The sequence below is a fragment of the Phocoena phocoena genome, chromosome 2, assembly GCF_963924675.1.
Source record: "Phocoena phocoena chromosome 2, mPhoPho1.1, whole genome shotgun sequence".
Classification (NCBI taxonomy): domain Eukaryota; kingdom Metazoa; phylum Chordata; class Mammalia; order Artiodactyla; family Phocoenidae; genus Phocoena; species Phocoena phocoena.
In genome coordinates, this window is record NC_089220.1 from 95,074,221 (window position 1) to 95,097,476 (window position 23,256).

General features: G+C 38.9%; 1 protein-coding gene across 8 annotated transcripts in view; it reads right to left on the reverse strand.

The window, feature by feature from the left end:
- DMXL2 (Dmx like 2) overlaps nucleotides 1-23,256 on the reverse strand; it is a 178,019-nt gene that overhangs the window by 39,148 nt on the left and 115,615 nt on the right. For all 8 annotated transcript variants that reach the window (XM_065871506.1, XM_065871505.1, XM_065871502.1 and 5 more), the window contains 4 exons: nucleotides 9,186-9,355; nucleotides 3,982-4,079; nucleotides 3,378-3,543; nucleotides 1,785-2,049 (listed from right to left, as the gene is read on the reverse strand). In XM_065871506.1, coding sequence (XP_065727578.1) covers nucleotides 1,785-2,049; nucleotides 3,378-3,543; nucleotides 3,982-4,079; nucleotides 9,186-9,355 — 699 coding nt within the window. The remainder of the gene's footprint in view (nucleotides 1-1,784; nucleotides 2,050-3,377; nucleotides 3,544-3,981; nucleotides 4,080-9,185; nucleotides 9,356-23,256) is intronic.

The window sequence follows — 23,256 nt, forward strand, 5'->3', positions numbered from 1 at the left end:
ATTATCTGAGGTCCAAAAATATTAAATGGAAAATTACAGAAATAAACAATTTATAAGTTTTAAATTGCGAGTGGTTCTGAGTAGCACGACAAAAATCTCGCTCCATCCTGTCCAGGGTATTCCACCCATTAGTCATTTACTAGCCACCTGGATTATCAGATCCACTGTCACGGCACCACAGTGCTTGTGTTCAAGTCACCCTCGTTTTATCATACTTAATAACGGCCCCACGTGCAAAAGCAGTGATGGTGGCAGTTCATCTATGCCAAAGAGAAGCCGTAAGTGCTTCCTTTAAGTGAAAATTTGAAAGTTCTCTATTTAATAAGGAAAGTAAAAAAATTTGTAAGCTGAGGGTACTAAGATCTAAGGTCAGAATGAATCTTCTGTCCATGAAATTGTGAAGCAGGAAAAAGAAATTTATGCTAGTTTTTCTGTCACACCTCAAACTTCAAAAGTTATGGGCACAGTGCATGGTAAGTGCTTAGTTAAGATGGAAAAGGCAATAAATTTGTATAAGATTCTGAGTGAGAGAAACCATATCTTTCATTACAGCATATTGTTATAATTGTTCTATTTTATTTTATTATTAGTCACCATTGTTAATCCCTTACTGTCCTAATTTATAAATTAAACTTTATCATATATATATATATATATATATATATAAAACATAGTTTATATAGGATTTGGTACTACCCACAATTTCAGTCATCCGCTGGGAGTCTTGGAACATAATCCCTGTGGATAAGGGGGGACTATGTATTAAAATATTATATTTCTTTTTTGTAAAGAAGAAGTAAAAATTGAGCCTGAATCTCTTTATTCATGTAAGCTCTTTTAGTGTTTAAAAATAATATGTAATAAAAATAAAAGGCTAGAAAATTATAACTATGGAAAGTACAAAATGAAAAGTAAAAGCTTGTATCTTCCCACTCCTATTCCCAAAAGATAACCAGTGCCCGTAGTTTCTTGTGATTTGTTCCAAAAAACAAAAAATGGAGAGGGAGTGGGAACCAGACACAGTACATGTGTGCACACACGTGTGTATATGTACGACATATATACATAAAGTACAAAAAGAACCATATTGTTCTATATCTTAGTTTTTCACTTAATAATACAGCACATATTAACACATCACTCTATCCCATTTTTAATAGCACATTGTTTCTATTGTATGGATATATTATAATTTATATAACTATTGTATTGATGAATACTTAAAATGTTCCATTTTCTAAATTACTGCAAACAATGCTGCTAGATACCTTCCAAATGCTTTTAAAAATCTAAATTATTTGGTATAACTAAGAGTAAAGAAAGTTTGCCACACAAGAATAAAGTTTTTGTAGGCCCATACACTAAACCAACATGTGTACCAGCCAAAATTTACACTCTTTTAGGAAACCGGCTATTATGATACATAGAAAGAGCTGTGTGATGTGGAAACATTCTGTATGCTTCAGTCTAATATATATGAAATTAGAATAGTATGGTAATCTTATATGCCTTGATATATAGCTATGAGAGTAAAAATGTGTGTGAAGTCTTCTTTTACTACTCAAATTATGATAACAAAATGCTAGATTCAATTATAGATAGTAAGCGACTAAACCTTTAGCCGCTCAAGAAATTTTGATACTAATTTCTCAAAGTTGAAAAGTAAATCTGGTAATGATTGGTTGTGTGTGGGGGGTGTGTGTGTGTGTATTATCTAAGTGAACATCAGTTCAGAAACTGTCTTCTTTTAAAAAAGAAAAAGAGAAATCCACAAAATGTTCTACCTTGATGTTCATCATCCTCCTTTGGTGTTTGTTCCAATAACGTATCCAAGGCTCGGGCATAATCTTTCATTACCCAGTACGCAAGACTACGTAAGAAAGGATCAGGATGTAATCTTTTGCAATCGAATCCTGAGGCATCCTTTTGGCAACCCAAAATCTTCTGATTTAGGATGGATAGATAAGTGGATGAAGTCTCAAAATCAGATTCATATAAACGGGCAATTACCATGGCTAGCTGGATATCTTCCATTTTTTCAAGACATACCTATAAATTTAAGCATTAAGAAATACTTATTTAATGATAATTATTTAGAGATATGAAATATCCAACTGATATCCTGAAATTATCCACTATTCATATTCTCACAGTGGGGGGAAGAGGTCCAGAGATTGAGACAGTGAAGGGTAGTTATATACTTGCTTGAAAGGAGATTAAGGAATAGCAGGAAGATTAAGAAACTAGAACTTAGTAGCTTCCAGCCTAGAAAGATCATTTATAAAAAATGCATAAAATGAAGTATATCAACACCATCTCACACTTAGATCAATTCAAATAACATTCATCTTTAAATTAAATACCACTTATGACATCTGAATTTATATACATCAGTTCCTGTTAATTTCCAAATATATTTCCATATAAACATAATTATTACTATTTTAAAAGAATCTTCTACTTACATAGCAAATAACTTAAGAAATAAAGCCACATACTCTATTCTTACTCTCTCTGAGTTTATATTCTAAAGTAGCTACTCATCTGAGAATCTGAGGTCATGCAGGCAATATGAGCAACTCTCACTCAATCAACATTTCTCTTCTTTGCCTGAGTATCTTCTAGGCTAAGCTTCCTATTTCAAAATTATAAATATTTGTTACTTTAAAAAATCATACATCTGAGATAATTCTGAAAATATGACTAATTCTAAACATAAAGTACTTTCACTTTGTTGGATATTTCCTATTTTTTCTATGATGTATTATTTCCAATTATGTTTTTCCTTCACCTGTTTGGATTATTCATTATAATAATAGGTATCCTAAAAGGAATATCTCATAAAAAACAGAAATATTTGTAATTATTCTCTTCATCAGCTACCAAGATTGTGTATCAAAAAATGTGAAGTTTTACCTCTTCCCATTCACCTTCCAATATCTAAGACTACATTTCAAAGCAGTATAAATTGCAAGCTCAGTTCCTTATCTATGAATTTCATTTAGACGAAAAAGAACTTAAAATATCTGCCTGTCTACACGAAGTAAGGAGATTGCGACCTATACATACTTAAATAGTTCAGAATCACAAGACGGTCAGGAAAAAGATATTCTTAAACCATTTTTTCCATACACTTATACTTGAAATACTTATCTTGAAATGCAATATTCTCTATATAAAATTTTTCATTTATGCTTCTACATGTATTTATTTATAATTCCATTATCATTGTGCTACTATTTAAGTTAGTAATCTCTGTAGTTATTCTCTACCCTCTATCCTTACAAACATATGACCAAACATTACAGTCTCCTCCATGATCTTCCCAGGTTTTCAAGCTCTTACAGGTATTTCATAGCATGTTTTCTTAGTTATACCTCAATGGCATCTTTCAATGAACCAGCTAACAAGAAAAAAGCAGCAGATTGTTCAAAGCGTTGTTTTCCAAGTAAAGAGAAAGCGTTTTTCAAAGCGGCTTTACGCCATCTATCTTCATTAAAGTTGTGGCTGAAAAATGTTGTCATTTTTTCATCATGCTGTGACCTGGGAACCAGAGCACAAACATCAGTGGTTAAACCAAATTTAAAATAGTTTTAATCCTTTACAGAATATATGAAAATAGAAAATGAAAACCTCAAACATCCATCTAAAAGAAGAACAATAACAACTTTAGTGGTAGGTATTTGTTATTAAGCTTCTCTTCGTTTCTTCTAATAAGGAGAAAACTCAAAATACCTTAAGTATACATGAATCGGAAGCAAGTGCACTCTTTACTTTCCAAAGTGCTTTTATCAACTTATTTTTAACAATATCCCACTCTTTAGGTTAAGTTCAAATGATATTCTATTTGTTTTGCAGATAAAGGAGTCAAGGCACAAGAAAGGAAACTGATTTATCTAAGTACTTTCAAAAGCATTATGTTTCTGAGTCACAGCACAATCTTCATTCCATTAAACCATATTAAGTGTTGAGGAAATTTACCTAAACAGACCCCACACTATTGCTTTCTTCTTCATTGAAAGGTAGAATAATGCAGCATCCAAGGCATCATTGTTCCTTTGAAAAGAAGCTTTGGCAACCTAAACAGTCAATAAAAAGTTATACTGAATTAACTAGTTGATAAACAAATTACAACAACTAATGCTTCCCTACTATTTCCATGGATGACACAAACTATGCAGATGGGAAGAGCTGACTCTATTCCACAATCGCCAGTAGTTTATAATATAGCTCCTAGAAACAACCCTTTGTATACCAGTAATTACAATAAAAATAATAACAGCAACTAGTATTTACTGACTACTTACCATGTACTAGACACCTTTCACTTATCTTACTGAATCACCACGATCCAAGAGGTACTATTATTATCCCCATTTTACACATGAGGCGACTGAGACACAGAGAGGTTAACTGAATTGCCTAAGGTCACACAGTGAGTAAGGGGTGTAAAAGGGATTAGACCCAGGTAGTAATAAAACTGTCTAACATAGGAAACAATAAAGAATGCAGAATATTTGATAGGTAAGACCTTTTCTTTTCTTTTTTTTTTTTTCTGGCCGTGCTGCACAGCTTGCAGGAAGTTAGTTCCCCAACCAGGGATCGAACCCGGGCCCCCAGCAGTGGAAGCACAGAGTCCTAACCATGGACCGCCAGGGAATTCCCAGTGAGACCTTTTCTTGAAAATTAGACATATTAAATTTCTTAATGTTTTGTAAAAGTTAAAATGCTGACTTCTATGGTATGTATATGTGATTTCACATTTTAAAGCTCTCTCAACTAATACTGATACAGACAACTGTAAATAAATATCAGTTATACTCACGCACATGCATACACACACATTTTGAAAAATACAAAAATAAATGTTTTAGTTTTCTTTAAACATAATTTTCCAGTATTTTTAAAAATTAATTAATTTATTTATTTTTGGCTGTGTTGGGTCGTTGTTTCTGTGCGAGGGCTTTCTCTAGTTGCGGCAAGTGGGGGCCGCTCTTCATCATGGTGCGCGGGCCTTTCAAAGTCACGGCCTCTCTTATTGCGGGGCACAGGCTCCAGACGCACAGGCTCAGTAGTTGTGGCTCACGGGCCTAGTTGCTCCGCGGCATGTGGGATCTTCCCAGACCAGGGCTCGAACCCGTGTCCCCTGCACTGGCAGGCAGATTCTTAACCACTGCGCCACCAGGGAAGCCCTCCAGTATTTTTCAATCAAATTCTGACAGTTCTGAAGGACTGGCACATTCTTTCTGGCATGTAATTAAAATACAGGTGGTTGAAGCTCCATTATTTTGAAGGGCTTTCAAATTTTAGTTCTTAGAAATTCCATGAGAAAAAGCCTTAATGAATACATAATTCCCCTTGTACCATAACTGATAACCTCCTTTGAGCCATGTGACCGAAGTTGCTGAATTTATAAAGAACCAATCAACTCAATGTAAGTTTAAAAATTATTAAGCCAGTAACACTGTTGTACATAATCATACGGTTTTGAATACAGTACCATACAGACCACATATTTCTCAAAGATACTGATATAACCTCTGCAAAAAACTAAGTTGAGAGGTATAACGATAAAAAACAATGGAGGTTTTATTAATGAACACTAACTGCTGGTAGAGCAGGAAGCCACCAAGGCATGGTAAAGAGGGGTAAAGGCACCTAAAATCACATCACAAAAATGCTTTTATTCCTCTTCCCCTTTTTCAGTATTTTCTCTGCCTTCAATCATTTAACTTAGTACTTCAACATTTAATAATTCTTACAAGAATTTTTATTCATCTTCAGCTAATGAGTTTTGGGCTGGCCAAAAAGTTCCTCTGGTTTTTAAGTAAAAATAAAATACACATTTTTCATTTTCACCAAGAATTTTATTGAACAACGTATTCACTGTTTTGTTCTACTACCTTCTGCCAGTTTTCAAGCAACTTCATAATTCCATCTTCCCAAAACTTTTTATCTTTTTGAGCAAAGAACTGTTCCAGGTGCCTTTTACAGTCTTCCAGGGAATGGAAATATTTTCCATTAAGAGAACTTTGTAAAGACCAAAATACATGGAAATCCGAAGGTGCAATGTCTGATGAATACAGCAGATGAATCAGAACTTCCCAGCCAAGCTGTAACAGTTTTTGCCTGGTTATCAAAGAAACATGTGGTCTTACATTATCCTGATGGAAGATTATGTGTTTTCTGTTGACTAATTCCAGATGCTTTTTGTCAAGTGCTGCTTTCAGTTGGTCTAACTGGGAGCAGTACTTGTTGGGATTAATCGTTTGGTTTTCCGGAAGGAACTCATCATAGAGGACTCCCTTCCAATCCTGCCATATAGATAACATCACCTTTCTTGGATGAAGACCGGCCTTTGGTGTGGTTGGTGGTGGTTCATTTCGCTTGCCCCATGATTTCTTCCATTCCACGTTATTGTACAGTATCCACTTTTCATTACCCATCACAATTTGTTTTAGAAACAGAACGTTTTTGGTACCTTTCAGTAGAGAATCCCATGAGGAAATACGGTCAGGAAGGTTTTTTTCGCTTAACTTACGTGGAACCCAAACATCAAAGCGATTAACATAACCAAGCTGGTGCAAATGATTTTCAATGCTTGATTTGGACATTTTGAGTATGCCGGCTATCCCCCGCGTGGTATAACGTTGACTGTTTTCAGTTAATGTCTCGATTTGATCCCTATCAACTTCAACTGGTCTACCCGACCGTGGAGCATCGTCCAGCTTCTCGAGAAATCTCCAGCACAAAACTTCGCAAACCACTTTTGACATGTTTGATTAGTCACAGCGCTTTCTCCATACACTGCACAAATATTCTTTTGCGTTTCAGTTGTGTTTTTACGTTTCTTGAAATAATAAAGCATAATATGCCAAAAGTGTTGCTTTTTTCCTTCTATCTTCAATATTAAAATGGCTACACAAAAATTCACCAATTCTGATAAGCGTTTTTTAAATCCGTGCTGATATGACAGCTGTCACAATACAATCTAAAAATTTGTTTCAAATGAAGTTGAAGACAACTAAGTGCTACTAGAGCCATCCTACAGAAAAAAACGAATGAACCTTTTGGCCAATCCAACATAACATATATTTCAAGGGAAAAAATTTTACATATCCTTTTGATTTAATTTTAAGAGATAAATTACTTGTGGAAATAAATCATATGTATATATCAGAAATACTCAATTATAATGACACAACACACTGATGACAAGAAACTGAAGAGACTTTGTAGAACATTTCAGATAAAATATGTCCTCCTCTTTTTCCATTGCTTTGGGATATGAAAAAAATTTAATAGGGACTTCCTGGTGGTCCAGTGGTTAGGACTTCAGTGGTGCTTTCACTGCCGAGGGCAAAGGTTCAATCCCCAGTCTGGGAACTATCTTAAGATCCCACAAGCCGTGTGGCGTGGCCAAAAAAAAAAAAAATTAACGTAGATATTGTGTAATTTATATGCTATAACAATTAATTTCCCTGTCCATCAGAAACTACATCTCTTGGTTGGTATGAGAACAAATTCCTTCTTACATCTGCCTATTTTGAGAAGGGAAGTACTTATATATTATTGGCAGCCTTACATGTAGCAGGAAAATGACACTTTTACACTTACATTTCAAACTGTGATGTGAGGACCATGAACACCAGAATCACAGAATGCTAATTCAGATGAAGATGCCACAGCCCTACCACCTCCAACCTACTAAATGAAAACTTCTGAGAGTGGAAGTGAGTGATGTATGTTTCAAGCAAGTTTGCCAGGTGATTCTTCAAACACTAAAATTTAGAAACTACTACTGTAGAGGAATAAATTCCTCTTGGGGGAAATGAATTCATACTCCACAAATGTAGTATCATTAATCATACTTCTGAGAATTTCAATGGACTCCTAAAAGCAAACAAAACAATGACAATCCCACTCTCCTTATCATGACAGAGTAGAAAGGGCACAGACTAAATCTAACACTTTTAAATGATGGGAGTTTGGGCTGGTTACCCAACCTCTCTGAGTCGTAGTTCTATCAGGTGGAAAATCGAGATGGTAACATACAGCTGACGAGAAGATTATATGAAATAATTTATGAAAAGCAACTAGAACCAAACCTGGTACACAAAAGGTGCTCAATAATGGTTAGTTTCTGCAACACTGAAAGAATTTTCAGCTTCTACTAAAAAATTTTTAACAACTTTATTTTCTACTAGAAAACTGATTCCAAAAACCCATTTTAAAATTTATAGCATGAGGGGACTTCCCTGTTGGCACAGTGGTTAAGAATTCGCCTGCCAATGCAGGGGACACAGGTTCAATCCCTTGTCCAGGAAAATCCCACATGCCGCAGAGCAACTAAGCCCATGCGCCACAACTACTGAGCCCACGTGCCACAACTACTGAAGCCCTAGCGCCTAGAGCCCGTGCTCTGCAACAAGAGAAGCCGCTGCAATGAGAAGCCCGCGCACCGCAACGAAGAGTAGCCCTTGCATGCCGCAGCTGGAGAAAGCCCGCACACAGCAACAAAGACCCAACGTAGCAAAAACAAAATTAATTAAATAAGTTAAAAAAGAAATTTATAGTATGTGTCATTTGCTGCCATAGATATGTTCTTCAAGTGCACACAAATCAAAAATTTTTGAATGGTATTTTAAAAGTGCACAGGATATTTGGTATTTATTACCCTAGCCATGCAGAGAATCTTTTATATAAAAAGAATGATTTGGGACTTCCCTGGCGGTCCAGAGGTTAAGACTCCACGTTTCTGTGCTTCCACTGCAGGGGGTGCGGGTTCCATCCTGGTTGGGGAACTATGATCCCGCAAGCCATGCAGTGCAGCATGCATAAATAAATAAATGAATGAATGAAGAGAACTTTTTTTTCTATGTAATGTACGTAACTGACATACAGTTTGTATTTTCTTAAACTAGGATGCACCTCAACTGATAGCAGAAAATATCTGTTCCATAAATATTATATACTTAGTATATATGGCAAAAGACAATTGATATACTGCTTGGACATTTTATAAAGGTCAAGTTTTAGTTTTAAAGGTCCAATAATTTTTATTTAAGAAGTTCTCAAGATCTCAAGATGTACATACCAATCCCTCACCACAGGTTTTCTGGAAGATAATATCTTTTATGCTTTAAGAAAAGACTTAACTTCAAAATCCAATGAAGTAAAGTTACCTTTTCAATGCATCTTCGAAGAGTGTTAATATTCCTCACCCACCAACCTATTCCCATAGCTCTTAACTCAGACCACTGAGGGTCCCCTCTCTGAATTGCCGGAATCATATTAATCAGCTCTTCCTCAGCCTCAGAATGAAAAGCCCAGGCAAAATGGCAAGTAGACACACCTAAATTAGAAATACAAAATAATAAGTTTCAGAACTATATCAAAACAAAAACAAAACCAATTTTTTACATAATCATGTATTTATTCATTCTGGAAAGAATTTTTAAGCTGAAAAAAAGTATCAAAAGATTTCATCATTCAGGATTCTACAGTATAAGCTTCTACATACGAGATCACTGACAGGATACACAAAACCAAAATCTTTCTGAAACGTATTTGTTGCAAGAATAGAGACACTAAAACTTAATTGCTGGAAAGAAAGATATTTGAATATCAAGCCGTTCATATGTACGTACACACACCAAACTGACCAAGAGTAAAAGCTCTGGTCAAGTCAAAATATACTGGTCCATGTACGTGGATGTTGTTTCACACTGCCACTTGCTTGCAGACCATATCCTTCAGTACTGGATATGGAAAACTGCCCCATTCATCCCTCGGGCCAAGGTGCTACATATCACTTCAAAGCAAGCTTTAAACTTGATGAGAGTTCTGGGGAAGAACAGTCAGGAGGCACATTCCTCTGTCTTTGGTGCCTCAGTTAAAAAGAGTTTAAAGCGGCCTAATTACTGATGGCATATGGCAAACACTTTTATGCCCTGGTAAAACACTGACAGGGATCTAGGCTGTATTTAGAGGCAACAAATAGGGTTTAGTGACACCCTCAGTGAGTCTGTCAACAGTTGAACAACTGATAACACTTTACTCCACTTAGAGCAGGTGAAGAAGAAACATGAGAGAAGTGAACCAAGGAGTGATGTTAGTGGGAATGCCACCGGGAAGAACCCCAAGGATCCCAGGAAAGAAGCCAGGCTAGTCGAATCAGCCATCTATTAGAATCCCTTTGGAAACAAAGAAATGCCTGAGGTCAATGACGGTCTGACAGCCACATTACAACACAGGACTCCCAATGCTGTAAGGCTATCAATATTACCACATATAATTTTTTTCATTAACAACTACTATATAGATTTTCCATATAGTTTAAAGCTTTTCTAACAATTACTGCTTCCCAACAGTTCCTTCGGAAATTATTAAAAAAAACTATTAGGACCATTTTAAATAATAATCTTAAGTCTTTTAAATTCCTCATTGCTAACATTTATATACTGTGTTTGACATCATATCACAAAATCAATGCAACAAGCCTTAACTGTCACTATAAATTTAGGGGGAAAATGGACAAAACTTAAAAACATCAACCTGTATTTTTTCAGAACCTAAAAAGCAGATTAATTCTCTATTTAAATCTGTCTGATTCAAGAAATAATCACTGGGGGGGACCTTGAAGATGGCGGAAGAGTAAGACGCGGAGATCACCTTCCTCCCCACGGATACACCAGAAATACATCCACACGTGGAACAACTCCTACAGAACACCTACTGAAGGCTGGCAGAAGACCTCAGACCTCCCAAAAGGCAAGAAACTCCCCACGTACCTGGGTAGGGCAAAAGAAAAAAAGAAAAAACAGAGACAAAAGAATAAGGACGGCACCTGCACCAGTGGGAGGGAGCTGTGAAGGAGGAAAAGTTTCCACACACTAGGAAGCCCCTCCGCGGGCGGAGACTGCGGGAGGCGGAGGGGGGAGTTTCGGGACCGCGGAGTGGAGCACAGCGACGGGTGCGGAGGGAAAAGCGGGGAGATTCCTGCACAGACGATCGGTGCCGACCGGCACTCACCAACCCGAGAGGCTTGTCTGCTCACCCGCCGGGGCGGGCGGGGCTGCGAGCTGAGGCTCGGGTTTTGGTTTTGGACGGAGCCCAGGGAGAGGACTGGGGTTGGCGGCTTGAACATAGCCTGAAGGGGTTACTGCAACACGACTAGCCGGGAGGGAGTTCGGGGAAAAGCCTGCACCTGCCGAAGAGTCAAGAGACTTTTTCTTCCCGCTTTGTTTCCTGGTGCGCGAGGAGAGGGGTTTAAGAGCGCTGCTTAAAGGAACTCCAGAGACGGGCGCGAGCCGCGGCTAAAAGCGCGAACCCCAGAGACGGGCGCGAGCCGCGGCTGAAAGCGCAAACCCCAGAGACAGGCGCGAGCCGCGGCTAAAACCACAGACCCCAGAGACGGGCGGGAGACGCTAAGGCTGCTGCTGCCGCCACCAAGGGGCCTGTTTACGAGCACAGGTCACTCTCCACACCCCTCTTCCGCGGAGCCTGTGCAGCCCGCCACTCAAGTTCCCGGGATCCAGGGACAACTTCCCCGGGACAACGCACGGCGAGCCTCAGGCTGGAGCAACGTCACGCGGGCCACTGCCGCAACGTCACGCCGCCTCTGCCGCCGCAGGCCCGCCCCGCACGCAGTGCCCCTCCTTCCCCCATCCCCCAACCCCCGGCCTGAGTGAGCCGGAGCCCCCAAATCAGCGGCTCCTTTAACCCCGTCCTGTCTGAGCAAAAAACAGACGCCCTCCAGCGACCTGCACGCAGAGGCAGGGCCAAATCCAAAGCTGAGCTCCTGTGAGCTGTGAGAACAAAGAAGAGAAAGGGAAATCTCTCCTAGCAGCCACAGAAGCAGCGGATTAAAGCTCCACAATCAACTTGATATACCCTGCATCTGTGGAATACCTGAATAGACAAGGAATGATCCCAAATTAAAGAGGTGGAATTTAGGAGCGAGATCTATGATTTTTTTCCCTTTTCCTCTTTTTGTGAATGTGTACGTGTATGCTTCTGTGTGAGATCTTGTCTGTATACTCTTGCTTCCACCATTTGTCCTAGGGCTCTATCCGTCCATGGTTTTTAAAAAAAATTTTTTTTCTTAATAATTAATTTTAATTGTAATAACTTTATTATACTTTACCTTCGTTCTTTCTATCTTTCTTTCCTTCCTTCCTTCCCTCCTTTAGACAACGAATCACCCCAAATTGAGGAGGTGGTCTCTGAGAGCAAGATTTATGATTTTTCCCCCTTTACCTCTTTTTGTGAAGGTGTATGTGTATGCTTCTGTGTAAGATTTTCTCTGTATAGCTTTGCTTCCAACATTTGTCCTAAGGTTCTATCCGTCCCTTTTTTTTTTTCTAAATATTTTTTAATTCAATAACTATATTATACTTTATTTTATTTTTACCGTATCTTCTTTCTTTCTGTCTTTTTTCCTTCTTTCCCTCCTTCCTTCCTTCCTCCCTCCCTCCCTCCTTTCTTTCCCTCTTTGCTTCTTTCTTCCTTCCTTCCTTTCCTCCTTTCCCTCTTTCTTTCCTCATACTTCTACTAATTCTCTCTACTTTTTCTCCCTTTTATTCTGAGCCGTGTGGATGAAAGGCTCTTGGTGCTCCAGCCCAGGAGTCAGGGCTCTGCCTCTGAGGTAGGAGAGCCAACTTCAGGACACTGGTCAACAAGAGACCTCCCAGCTCCACATAATATTAAACGGTGGAAATCTCCCAGAGACCTCCATCTTAACACCAGCACCCAGCTTTTACTCAACGACCAGCAAGCCACAGTGCTGGACAACCTATGCCAAACAACTAGCAAAACAGGAACACAACCCCACCCATTAGCAGAGAGGCTGCCTAAAATCATAATAAGGCCACAGACACCCCAAAACACACCACCAGACGTGAACCTGCCCACTAGAGAGACAAGATCCAGCCTCATCCAGCACAACACAGGCACTAGTCCCCTCCAACAGGAAGCCTACACAACCCACTGAAACAACCTTAGCCACTGGAGACAGACATCAAAAACAACGGGAACTACGAACGTGCAGCCTGCAAAAAGGAGACCCCAAACACAGTAAGATAAGCAAAATGAGAAGACAGAAAAACACACAGCAGATGAAGGAGCAAGATAAAAAACCACCAGACCTAACAAATGAAGAGGAAATAGGCAATCTACCTGAAAAAGAATTCAGAATAATGATAGTAAGGATGATCCGAAATCTTAGAAGTAGAATGGACAAAATGCAAGAAACAGTTAACAAGGACCTAGAAGAACTAAAGATGAAACAAGCAACGATGAACAACACAATAAATGAAATTAAAAGCACTCTAGATAGGATCAATAGCAGAATAACTGAGGCAGAAGAACGGATAAGTGACCTGGAAGATAAAGTAGTGGAAATAACTACTGCAGAGCAGAATAAAGAAAAAAGAATGAAAAGAACTGAGGACAGTCTCAGAGACCTCTGGGACAACATTAAATGCACCAACATTCGAATTATAGGGGTTCCAGAAGAAGAAGAAAGAAAGAAAGGGACTGAGAAAATATTTGAAGAGATTATAGTTGAAAACTTCCCTAATATGGGAAAGGAAATAGTTAATCAAGTCCAGGAAGCACAGAGAGTCCCATACAGGAAAAATACAAGGAGAAATACGCCAAGACACATATTAATCAAACTATCAAAAATTAAATACAAAGAAAGCATATTAAAAGCAGCAAGGGAAAAACAACAAATAACACACAAGGGAATCCCCATAAGGTTAACAGCTGATCTCTCAGCAGAAACCCTACAAGCCAGAAGGGAGTGGCAGGACATACTGAAAGTGATGAAGGAGAAAAACCTGCAACCAAGACTACTCTACCCAGCAAGGATCTCATTCAGATTTGATGGAGAAATTAAAACCTTTACAGACAAGCAAAAGCTGAGAGAGTTCAGCACCACCAAACCAGCTTTACAACAAATGCTAAAGGAACTTCTCTAAGCAGGAAACACAAGAGAAGGAAACGACCTATAGTAGCGAACCCAAAACAATATAGAAAATGGGAATAGGAACATACATATCGATAATTACCTTAAATGTAAATGGACTAAATGCTCCCACCAAAAGACACAGATTGGCTGAATGGATACAAAAACAAGACCCTTATATATGCTGTCTACGAGAGACCCACTTCAGACCTAGAGACACATACAGACTGAAAGTAAGGGGATGGAAAAAGATATTCCATGCAAATGGAAACCAAAAGAAAGCTGGAGTAGCAATTCTCATATCAGACAAAAAAGACTTTAAAATAAGGACTATTAAAAGGGACAAAGAAGGACACTACATAATGATCAAGGGATCAATCCAAGAAGAAGATATAACAATTGTAAATATTTATGCACCCAACATAGGAGCACCTCAATACATAAGGCAAATACTAACAGCCATAAAAGGGGAGATCGACAGTAACACATTCATAGTAGGGGACTTTAACACCCCACTTTCACCCATGGACAGATCATCCAAAATGAAAATAAATAAGGAAACACAAGCTTTAAATGATACATTAAACAAGATGGACTTAATTGATATTTATAGGACACTCCATCCAAAAACAAGAGAATACACATTTTTCTCAAGTGCTCATGGAACATTCTCCAGGATAGATCATATCTTGGGTCACAAATCAAGCCTTGGTAAATTTAAGAAAACTGAAATTGTATCAAGTATCTTTTCTGACCACAACGCCATGAGACTAGATACCAATTACAGGAAAAGATCTGTAAAAAATACAAACACATGGAGGCTAAACAATACACTACTTAATAATGAAGTGATCACTGAAGAAATCAAAGAGAAATAAAAAAATACCTAGAAACAAATGACAATGGAGACACAACGACACAAAACCTATGGGATGCAGCAATAGCAGTTCTATGGGGAAGTTTATAGCAATACAAGCCCACCTTAAGAAGCAGGAAACATCTCGAATAAACAACCTAACCTTGCACCTCAAGCAATTAGAGAAAGAAGAACAAAAAAACCCCAAAGCTAGCAGAAGGAAAGAAATCATAAAAATCAGATCAGAAATAAATGAAAAAGAAATGAAGGAAACGATAGCAAAGGTCAATAAAACTAAAAGCTGGTTCATTGAGAAGATAAACAAAATAGATAAACCACTAGCCAGACTCATCAAGAAAAAAAGGGAGAAGACTCAAATCAATAGAATTAGAAATGAAAAAGGAGAAGTAACAACTGACACTGCAGAAATAAAAAAAATCATGAGAGATTACTACAAGCAACTCTATGCCAATAAAATGGACAATCTGGAAGAAATGGACAAATTCTTAGAAATGCACAACCTGCCAAGACTGAATCAGGAAGAAATAGAAAATATGAACAGACCAATCACAAGCACTGAAATTGAAACTGTGATTAAAAATCTTCCAACAAACAAAAGCCCAGGACCAGATGGCTTCACAGGTGAATTCTATCAAACGTTTAGAGAAGAGCTAACACCTATCCTTCTCGAACTCTTCCAAAATATAGCAGAGGGAGGAACACTCCCAAATTCCTTCTACGAGGCCACCATCACCTTGATACCAAAACCAGACAAAGATGTCACAAAGAAAGAAAACTACAGGCCAATATCACTGATGAACATAGATGCAAAAATCCTCAACAAAATACTAGCAAACAGAATCCAACAGCACATTAAAAGGATCATACACCATGATCAAGTGGGGTTTATTCCAGGAATGCAAGGATTCTTCAATATACGCAAATCTATCAATGTGATAAACCATATTAACAAATTGAAGGAGAAAAACCATATGATCATCTCAATAGATGCAGAGAAAGCTTTCGACAAAATTCAACACCCATTTATGATAAAAACCCTGCAGAAAGTAGGCATAGAGGGAACTTTCCTCAACATAATAAAGGCCATATATGACAAGCCCACAGCAAACATCAACCTCAATGGTGAAAAACTGAAAGCATTTCCACTAAGATCAGGAACAAGACAAGGTTGCCCACTCTCACCACTCTTATTCAACATAGTTTTGGAAGTTTTAGCCACAGCAATCAGAGAAGAAAAGGAAATAAAAGGAATCCAAATCGGAAAAGAAGAAGTAAAGCTGTCACTGTTTGCAGCTGACATGATACTATACATAGAGGATCCTAAAGATGCTACCAGAAAACTACTAGAGCTAATCAATGAATTTGGTAAAGTAGCAGGATACAAAATTAATGCACAGAAATCTCTGCCATTCCTATATACTAATGATGAAAAATCTGAAAGTGAAATCAAGAAAACACTCCCATTTACCATTGCAACACACAGAATAAAATATCTAGGAATAAACCTACCTAAGGAGACAAAAGACCTGTATGCAGAAAATTATAAGACACTGATGAAAGAAATTAAAGATGATACAAATAGATGGAGAGATATACTATGTTCTTGGATGGGAAGAATCAACATTGTGAAAATGACTCTACTACCCAAAGCAATCTACAGATTCAATGCAATCCCTATCAAACTACCACTGGCATTTTTCACAGAACTAGAACAAAAAATTTCGCAATTTGTATGGAAACACAAAAGACCCCGAATAGCCAAAGCAATCTTGAGAATGAAAAAAGGAGCTGGAGGAATCAGGCTCCCTGACTTCAGACTATATTACAAAGCAACAGTAATCAAGACAGTATGGTACTGGCACAAAAACAGAAAGATAGATCAGTGGAACAGGATAGAAAGCCCAGAGATAAACCCACGCACATATGGACACCTTATCTTTGATAAAGGAGGCAGGAATGTACAGTGGAGAAAGGACAGCCTCTTCAATAAATGGTGCTGGCAAAACTGGACAGGTACATGTAAAAGTATGAGATTAGATCACTCCCTAACACCATACACAAAAATAAGCTCAAAATGGATTAAAGACCTAAATGTAAGGCCAGAAACTATCAAACTCTAAGAGGAAAACATAGGCAGAACACGCTATGACATAAATCACAGCAAGATCCTTTCTGACCCACCTCCTAGAGTAATGGAAATAAAAACAAAAATAAACAAATGGGACCTAATGAAACTTCAAAGGTTTTGCACAGCAAAGGAAACCATAACCAAGACCAAAAGACAACCCTCAGAATGGGAGAAAACATTTGCAAATGAAGCAACTGACAAAGGATTAAGCTCCAAAATTTACAAGCAGCTCATGCAGCTCAATAACAAAAAAACAAACAACCCCATCCAAAAATGGGCAGAAGACCTAAATAGACATTTCTCCAAAGAAGATATACAGAATGCCAACAAACACATGAAAGAATGCTCAACATCATTAATCATTAGAGAAATGCAAATCAAAACTACAATGAGATATCATCTCACACCAGTCAGAATGGCCATCATCAAAAAAATCTAGAAACAATAAATGCTGGAAGGGTGTGGAGAAAAGGGGACACTCTTGCACTGCTGGTGGGAATGTGAATTGGTTCAGCCACTATGGAGAACAGTATGGAGGTTCCTTAAAAAACTACAAATAGAATTACCATATGACCCAGCAATCCCACTACTGGGCATATACCCTGAGAAAACCAAAATTCAAAAAGAGTCATGTACCAAAATGTTCATTGCCGCTCTATTTACAATAGCCCGGAGATGGAAACAACCTAAGCGCCCATCATCGGATGAATGGATAAAGAAGATGTGGCACATATACACAATGGAATATTACTCAGCCTTAAAAAGAAATGAAATTGAGCTATTTGTAAGGAGATGGATAGACGTAGAGTCTGTCATACAGAGTGAAGTAAGTCAGAAAGAAAAAGACAAATACCGTATGCTAACACATATATATGGAATTTAAGGAAGAAAAATGTCATGAAGAACCTAGGGGTAAGACAGGAATAAAGACGCAGACCTACTGGAGAACGCACTTGAGGATATGGGGAGGGGGAAGGGTGAGTTTTGACAGGGCGAGAGAGAGTCATGGACATATACACACTAACAAACGTAGTAAGGTAGATAGCTAGGGGGAAGCAGCCGCAAGGCACAGGGATATTAACTCGGTGCTTTGTGACAGCCTGGAGGGGTGGGATGGGGAGACTGGGAGGGAGGGAGACGCAACAGGGAAGACATATGGGAACATATGTATATGTATAGCTGATTCACTTTGTTATAAAGCAGAAACTAACACACCATTGTAAAGCAATTATACCCCAATAACGATGTTTAAAAAAAAAAAAGAAATAATCACTGAATGAAATAACTATAAAAAAAACACTTTGCTTTAGAAATTGCTATTATAAGGCAATGCAAACTTTTGCTGATATAAAAATGTTAATATAAAGTAACAATATAAAGTATATTCTATACCCTTAAATGAAATTTGGTTGATGACATTTTTGGTACGACTAAAAGGAAACAAAAATATACACAGACATGTCAGAGGAATTTGATTCAGAAAGAAGATGAAGAGATCAGTAACTCTATTTGGAAATCTAACTACTAGAAGTGAAAAAAGGTATTAGGACGAAAAAACAAGGGGCACCAGCAGGCACTTATTTTTATTTGCCTACCAATGGCAGGCTATTCTTTGCAATATATCTCTGTTCTTCTTAGCTTGTCTACTAGCTACTTAAGTTTTTCCCCAGACCATCACCTACAATAGCAGTCACTTTTCTCATCTCCAATGTTTTAACTGTATCAAAGGGAAAATGGAATTTGACAAAGCTTTAGAAATTTGAGGTGTTTTAGGTCTCCCTAGGCAATATACACAATTATCATTAAGTGATTCAGTACCATATGACCATCATTTAAAACTAAAATTTTAAAACTAAAATTTGAGATACCACTTTTTAAACCTATTCCAAATGCCATAGATTGTTTTAAATGATAATATCAAGTGTTGCAATGAGTTGAGTTTTGGCATCATCAAATACTGGTTCTGGAAATGTAAATGAGCATGGTCTTTCTGAAAGTCACAATATTTATCAAGAGTTAAGAATTTTCAGGGAAGAGGGGGAAGATGGCGGAAGAGTAAGATGCGGAGATCACACGTGGAACAACTCCTACAGAACACCCACTGAACGCTGGCAGGAGACCTCAGACCTCCCAAAAGGGAAGAAACTCCCCCACGTACCTGGGTAGGGCAAAAGAAAAAAGAATAAACAGAGACAAAAGAATAGTGACAGAACCTGCACCAGGGGGAGGGAGCTGTGAAGGAGGAAAGGTTTCCACACACTAGGAAGCCCCTTCCTGGGCGGAGACTGTGGGTGGCGGAGTGGGGGTAGCTTCGGAGCCACGGAGGAGAGCAGAACAACAGGGGTGCGGAGGGCAAAGCGGAGAGATTCCCGCACAGAGGATCGGTGCCGACCAGCACTCACCAGCCCCAGAGGCTTGTCTGCTCACCCGACGGGAGGGGCGGGGGCTGGGAGCTAAGACTCGGGCTTTGGTAAGAGCACAGGGAGAGGACTGGGGGCGTGAACACAGCCTGAAGGGGTAGGTGCACCACGGCTAGCCGGGAGGGAGTCCAGGGAAAAGTCTGGACCTGACGAAGAGGCAAGAGACTTTTTCTTCCCTCTTTGTTTCCTGGTGTGCGAGGAGAGGGGCTTAAGAGCGCTGCGTAAAGGAGCTTCAAAGCCGGGCGCGAGACGCGGCTATCAGCACGGACCCCAGAGACAGGCATGAGAAGCTAAGGCCGCTGCAGCCGCCACCAAGAAGCCTGTGTGCGAGCACAGGTCACTATCCACACCTTTCCTCCCAGAGCCTGTGCAGCCCGCCACTGCCAGGGTCCCCTGATCCGGGGACAACTTCCCCGGGAGAACGGATGGCGCGCCTCAGGCTGGTGCAACGTCATGCTGGCCTCTGCAGCCGCAGGCTCGCCCTGCACTCCGTGCCCCTGCCTCAGTGAGCCAGAGCCCCCGAATCAGCTGCTCCTTTAACCCCGTCCTGTCTGAGGGAAGAACAGACACCCTCCGGTGACCTACACGCAGAGGCGGGGCCAAATCCAAAGCTTAACCCCGGAGCTGTGCAAACAAAGAAGAGAAAGGGAAATTTCTCCCAGCAGCCTCAGGAGCAGTGGATTAAATCACCACAATCAAGTTGATGTACTCTGCATCGGTGGAATAACTGAATAGACAACACATCATCCCAAATTGAGGAGGTGCACTTTGAGAGCAAGATATATTATTTTTTCCCCTTTTCCTCTTTTTGTGAGTGTGTATGTGTATGCTTCTGTGTGAGACTGTGTCTGTATAGCTTTGCTTTTACCATTTGTCCTAGAGTTCTGTCCATCCATTTTTGTTTGTTCTTTTGTTTACTTAAAATTTTTTTTCCTTAATAATTATTTTTTATTTTAATAACTATTTAAGTTTACCTTTATTTTTCTTCCTTCCTTCCTCCCTTTGTCTCTTTCTCTTCCTTTCTTCCTCCCTCCCTCCCTCCCTCTCTCCCTCCCTCCCTCCCTCCTTCCCTCTCTCTCTCTCTCTCTCTCTTGCTTTCTTTCTACTTTTTCTCCATTTTATTCTGAGCCGTGTGGATGAAAGGCTCTTGGTCCTGCAGCCAGGAGTCACTGCTGTGCCTCTGATGCGGGAGAGCCAACTTCAGGACACTGGTCCACAAGAGACCTCCCAGCTCCACATAATACAAAAAGGTGCAAAAACAACCAGCAAGCTACAGTGCTGGACATCCTATGCCAAACAACTAGCAAAACAGGAACACAGCCCCGTCCATTAGCAGAGTGGCTGCCTAAAATCATAATAAGGCCACAGACACCCCCAAACACACCACCAGACGTGGACCTGCCCACCAGAAAGACAATATCCAGCCTCATCCACCAGAACACAGGCACTAGCCCACTCCACCAGGAAACCTAAACAACCCACTGAACCAACCTTAGCCACTGGGGACAGACACCAAAAACAATGGGAACTACAAACCTGCAGCCTGCGAAAAGGAGACCCCAAAAACAGTAAGATAAGCAAAACGAAAAGGCAGAAAAACACACAGCACATGAAGGAGCAAGGTAAAAATCCACCACACCTAACAAATGAAGAGGAAAAAGGCAGTCTACCTGAAAAAGAATTCAGAATAATGATAGTAAAGATGATACAAAATCTTGGAAATAGAATAGACAAAATGCAAGAAACATTTAACAAGGACCAAGAAGAACTAAAGAGGAAACAAGTAACAATGAACAACACAATAAATGAAATTAAAAATACTCTAGAAGGGATCAATAGCAGAATAACTGAGGCAGAAGAACGGATATGTGACCTGGAAGATAAAATAGTAGAAATAACTACTGCAGAGCACAATAAAGAAAAAAGAATGAAAAGAACTGAGGACAGTCTCAGAGACCTCTGGGACAACATTAAGCGCACCAACATTCGAATTACAGGGGTCCCAGAAGAAGAAGAGAAAAAGAAAGGCACTGAGAAAATATTTGAAGAGATTATAGTTGAAAACTTCCCTAATATGGGAAAGGAAATAGTTAATCAAGTCCAGGAAGCACAGAGAGTCCCATACAGGATATATCCAAGGCGAAACACGCCAAGACACATATTAATCAAACTATCAAAAATTAAATACAAAGAAAACATATTAAAAGCAGCAAGGGTAAAACAACAAATAACACACAAGGGAATCCCCATAAGGTTAACTGCTGATCTTTCAGCAGAAACTCTGCAAGCCAGAAGGGAGTGGCAGGACATATGTAAAGTGATGAAGGAGAAAAACCTACAACCAAGATTACTATACCCAGCAAGGATCTCATTCACATTTGACGGAGAAATTAAAATCTTTCCAGACAAGGAAAAGCTGAGAGAGTTCAGCACCACCAAACCAGCTTTACAACAAATGGTAAAGGAACTTCTCTAGGCAAACAACACAAGAGAAGGAAAACACCCACAATAACAAACCCAAAACAATTAAGAAAATGGGAATAGGAACATATATATCGATAATTACCTTAAACGTAAATGGATTAAATGCTCCCACCAAAAGACACAGACTGGCTGAATGGATACAAAAACAAGACCCATATATATGCTGTCTACAAGAGACCCACTTCAGATCTAGGGACACGTACAGACTGAAAGTGAGGGGATGGAAAAAGATATTCCATGCAAATGGAAATCAAAAGAAAGCTGGAGTAGCAATTCTCATATCAGACAAAATAGACTTTAAAATAAAGACTATTACAAGAGACAAAGAAGGACACTACACAATGATCAAGGGATCGATCCAAGAAGATATAACAACTGTAAATATTTATGCACCCAACAAACGAGCACCTCAATACATAAGGCAAATACTAACAGCCACAAAAGGGGAAATCGACAGTAACACATTCATAGTAGGGGACTTTAACAGCACACTTTCATCAATGGACAGATCATCCAAAAAGAAAATAAATAAGGAAACACAGGCTTTAAATGATACATTAAACAAGATGGACTTAATTGATATTTATAGGACATTCCATCCAAAAACAACAGAATACACATTTTTCTCAAGTGCTCATGGAACATTCTCCACGATAGATTATATCTTGGGTCACAAATCAAGCCTTGGTAAATTAAAGAAAACTGAAATTGTATCAGGTATCTTTTCCAACCACAACGCTATGAGACTAGATATCAATTATAGGAAAAGATCTGTAAAAAATACAAATACATGGAGGCTAAACAATACTTAATAACGAAGTGATCACTGAAGAAATCAAGGAGGAAATCAAAAAATACCCAGAAACAAATGACAATGGAGACACGACGACCCAAAATCAATGGGATGCAGCAAAAGCAGTTCTAAGAGGGAAGTTTATAGCAATACAATCCAACCTTAGGAAACAGGAAACACCTCGAATAAACAACCTAACCTTGCACCTCAAGCAATTAGAGAAAGAACAAAAAAAACCCAAAGTTAGCAGAAGGAAAGAAATCATAAAGATCAGATCAGAAATAAAAAGAAATGAAGGGAATGACAGCCGAGATCAATAAAACTACAAGATGGTTCTTTGAGAAGATAAACGAAATTGATAAACCATTAGCCAGATTCATCAAGAAAAAAAGGGAGAAGACGTAAATCAATAGAATTACAAATGAAAAAGGAGAAGTAACAACTGACACTGCAGAAATACAAAAGATGATGAGAGATTACTACAGGCAACTGTATGCCAATAAAATGGACAACCTGGAAGAAATGAACAAATTTTTAGAAATGCACAAGCTGCCAAGACTGAATCAGGAAGAAATAGAAAAT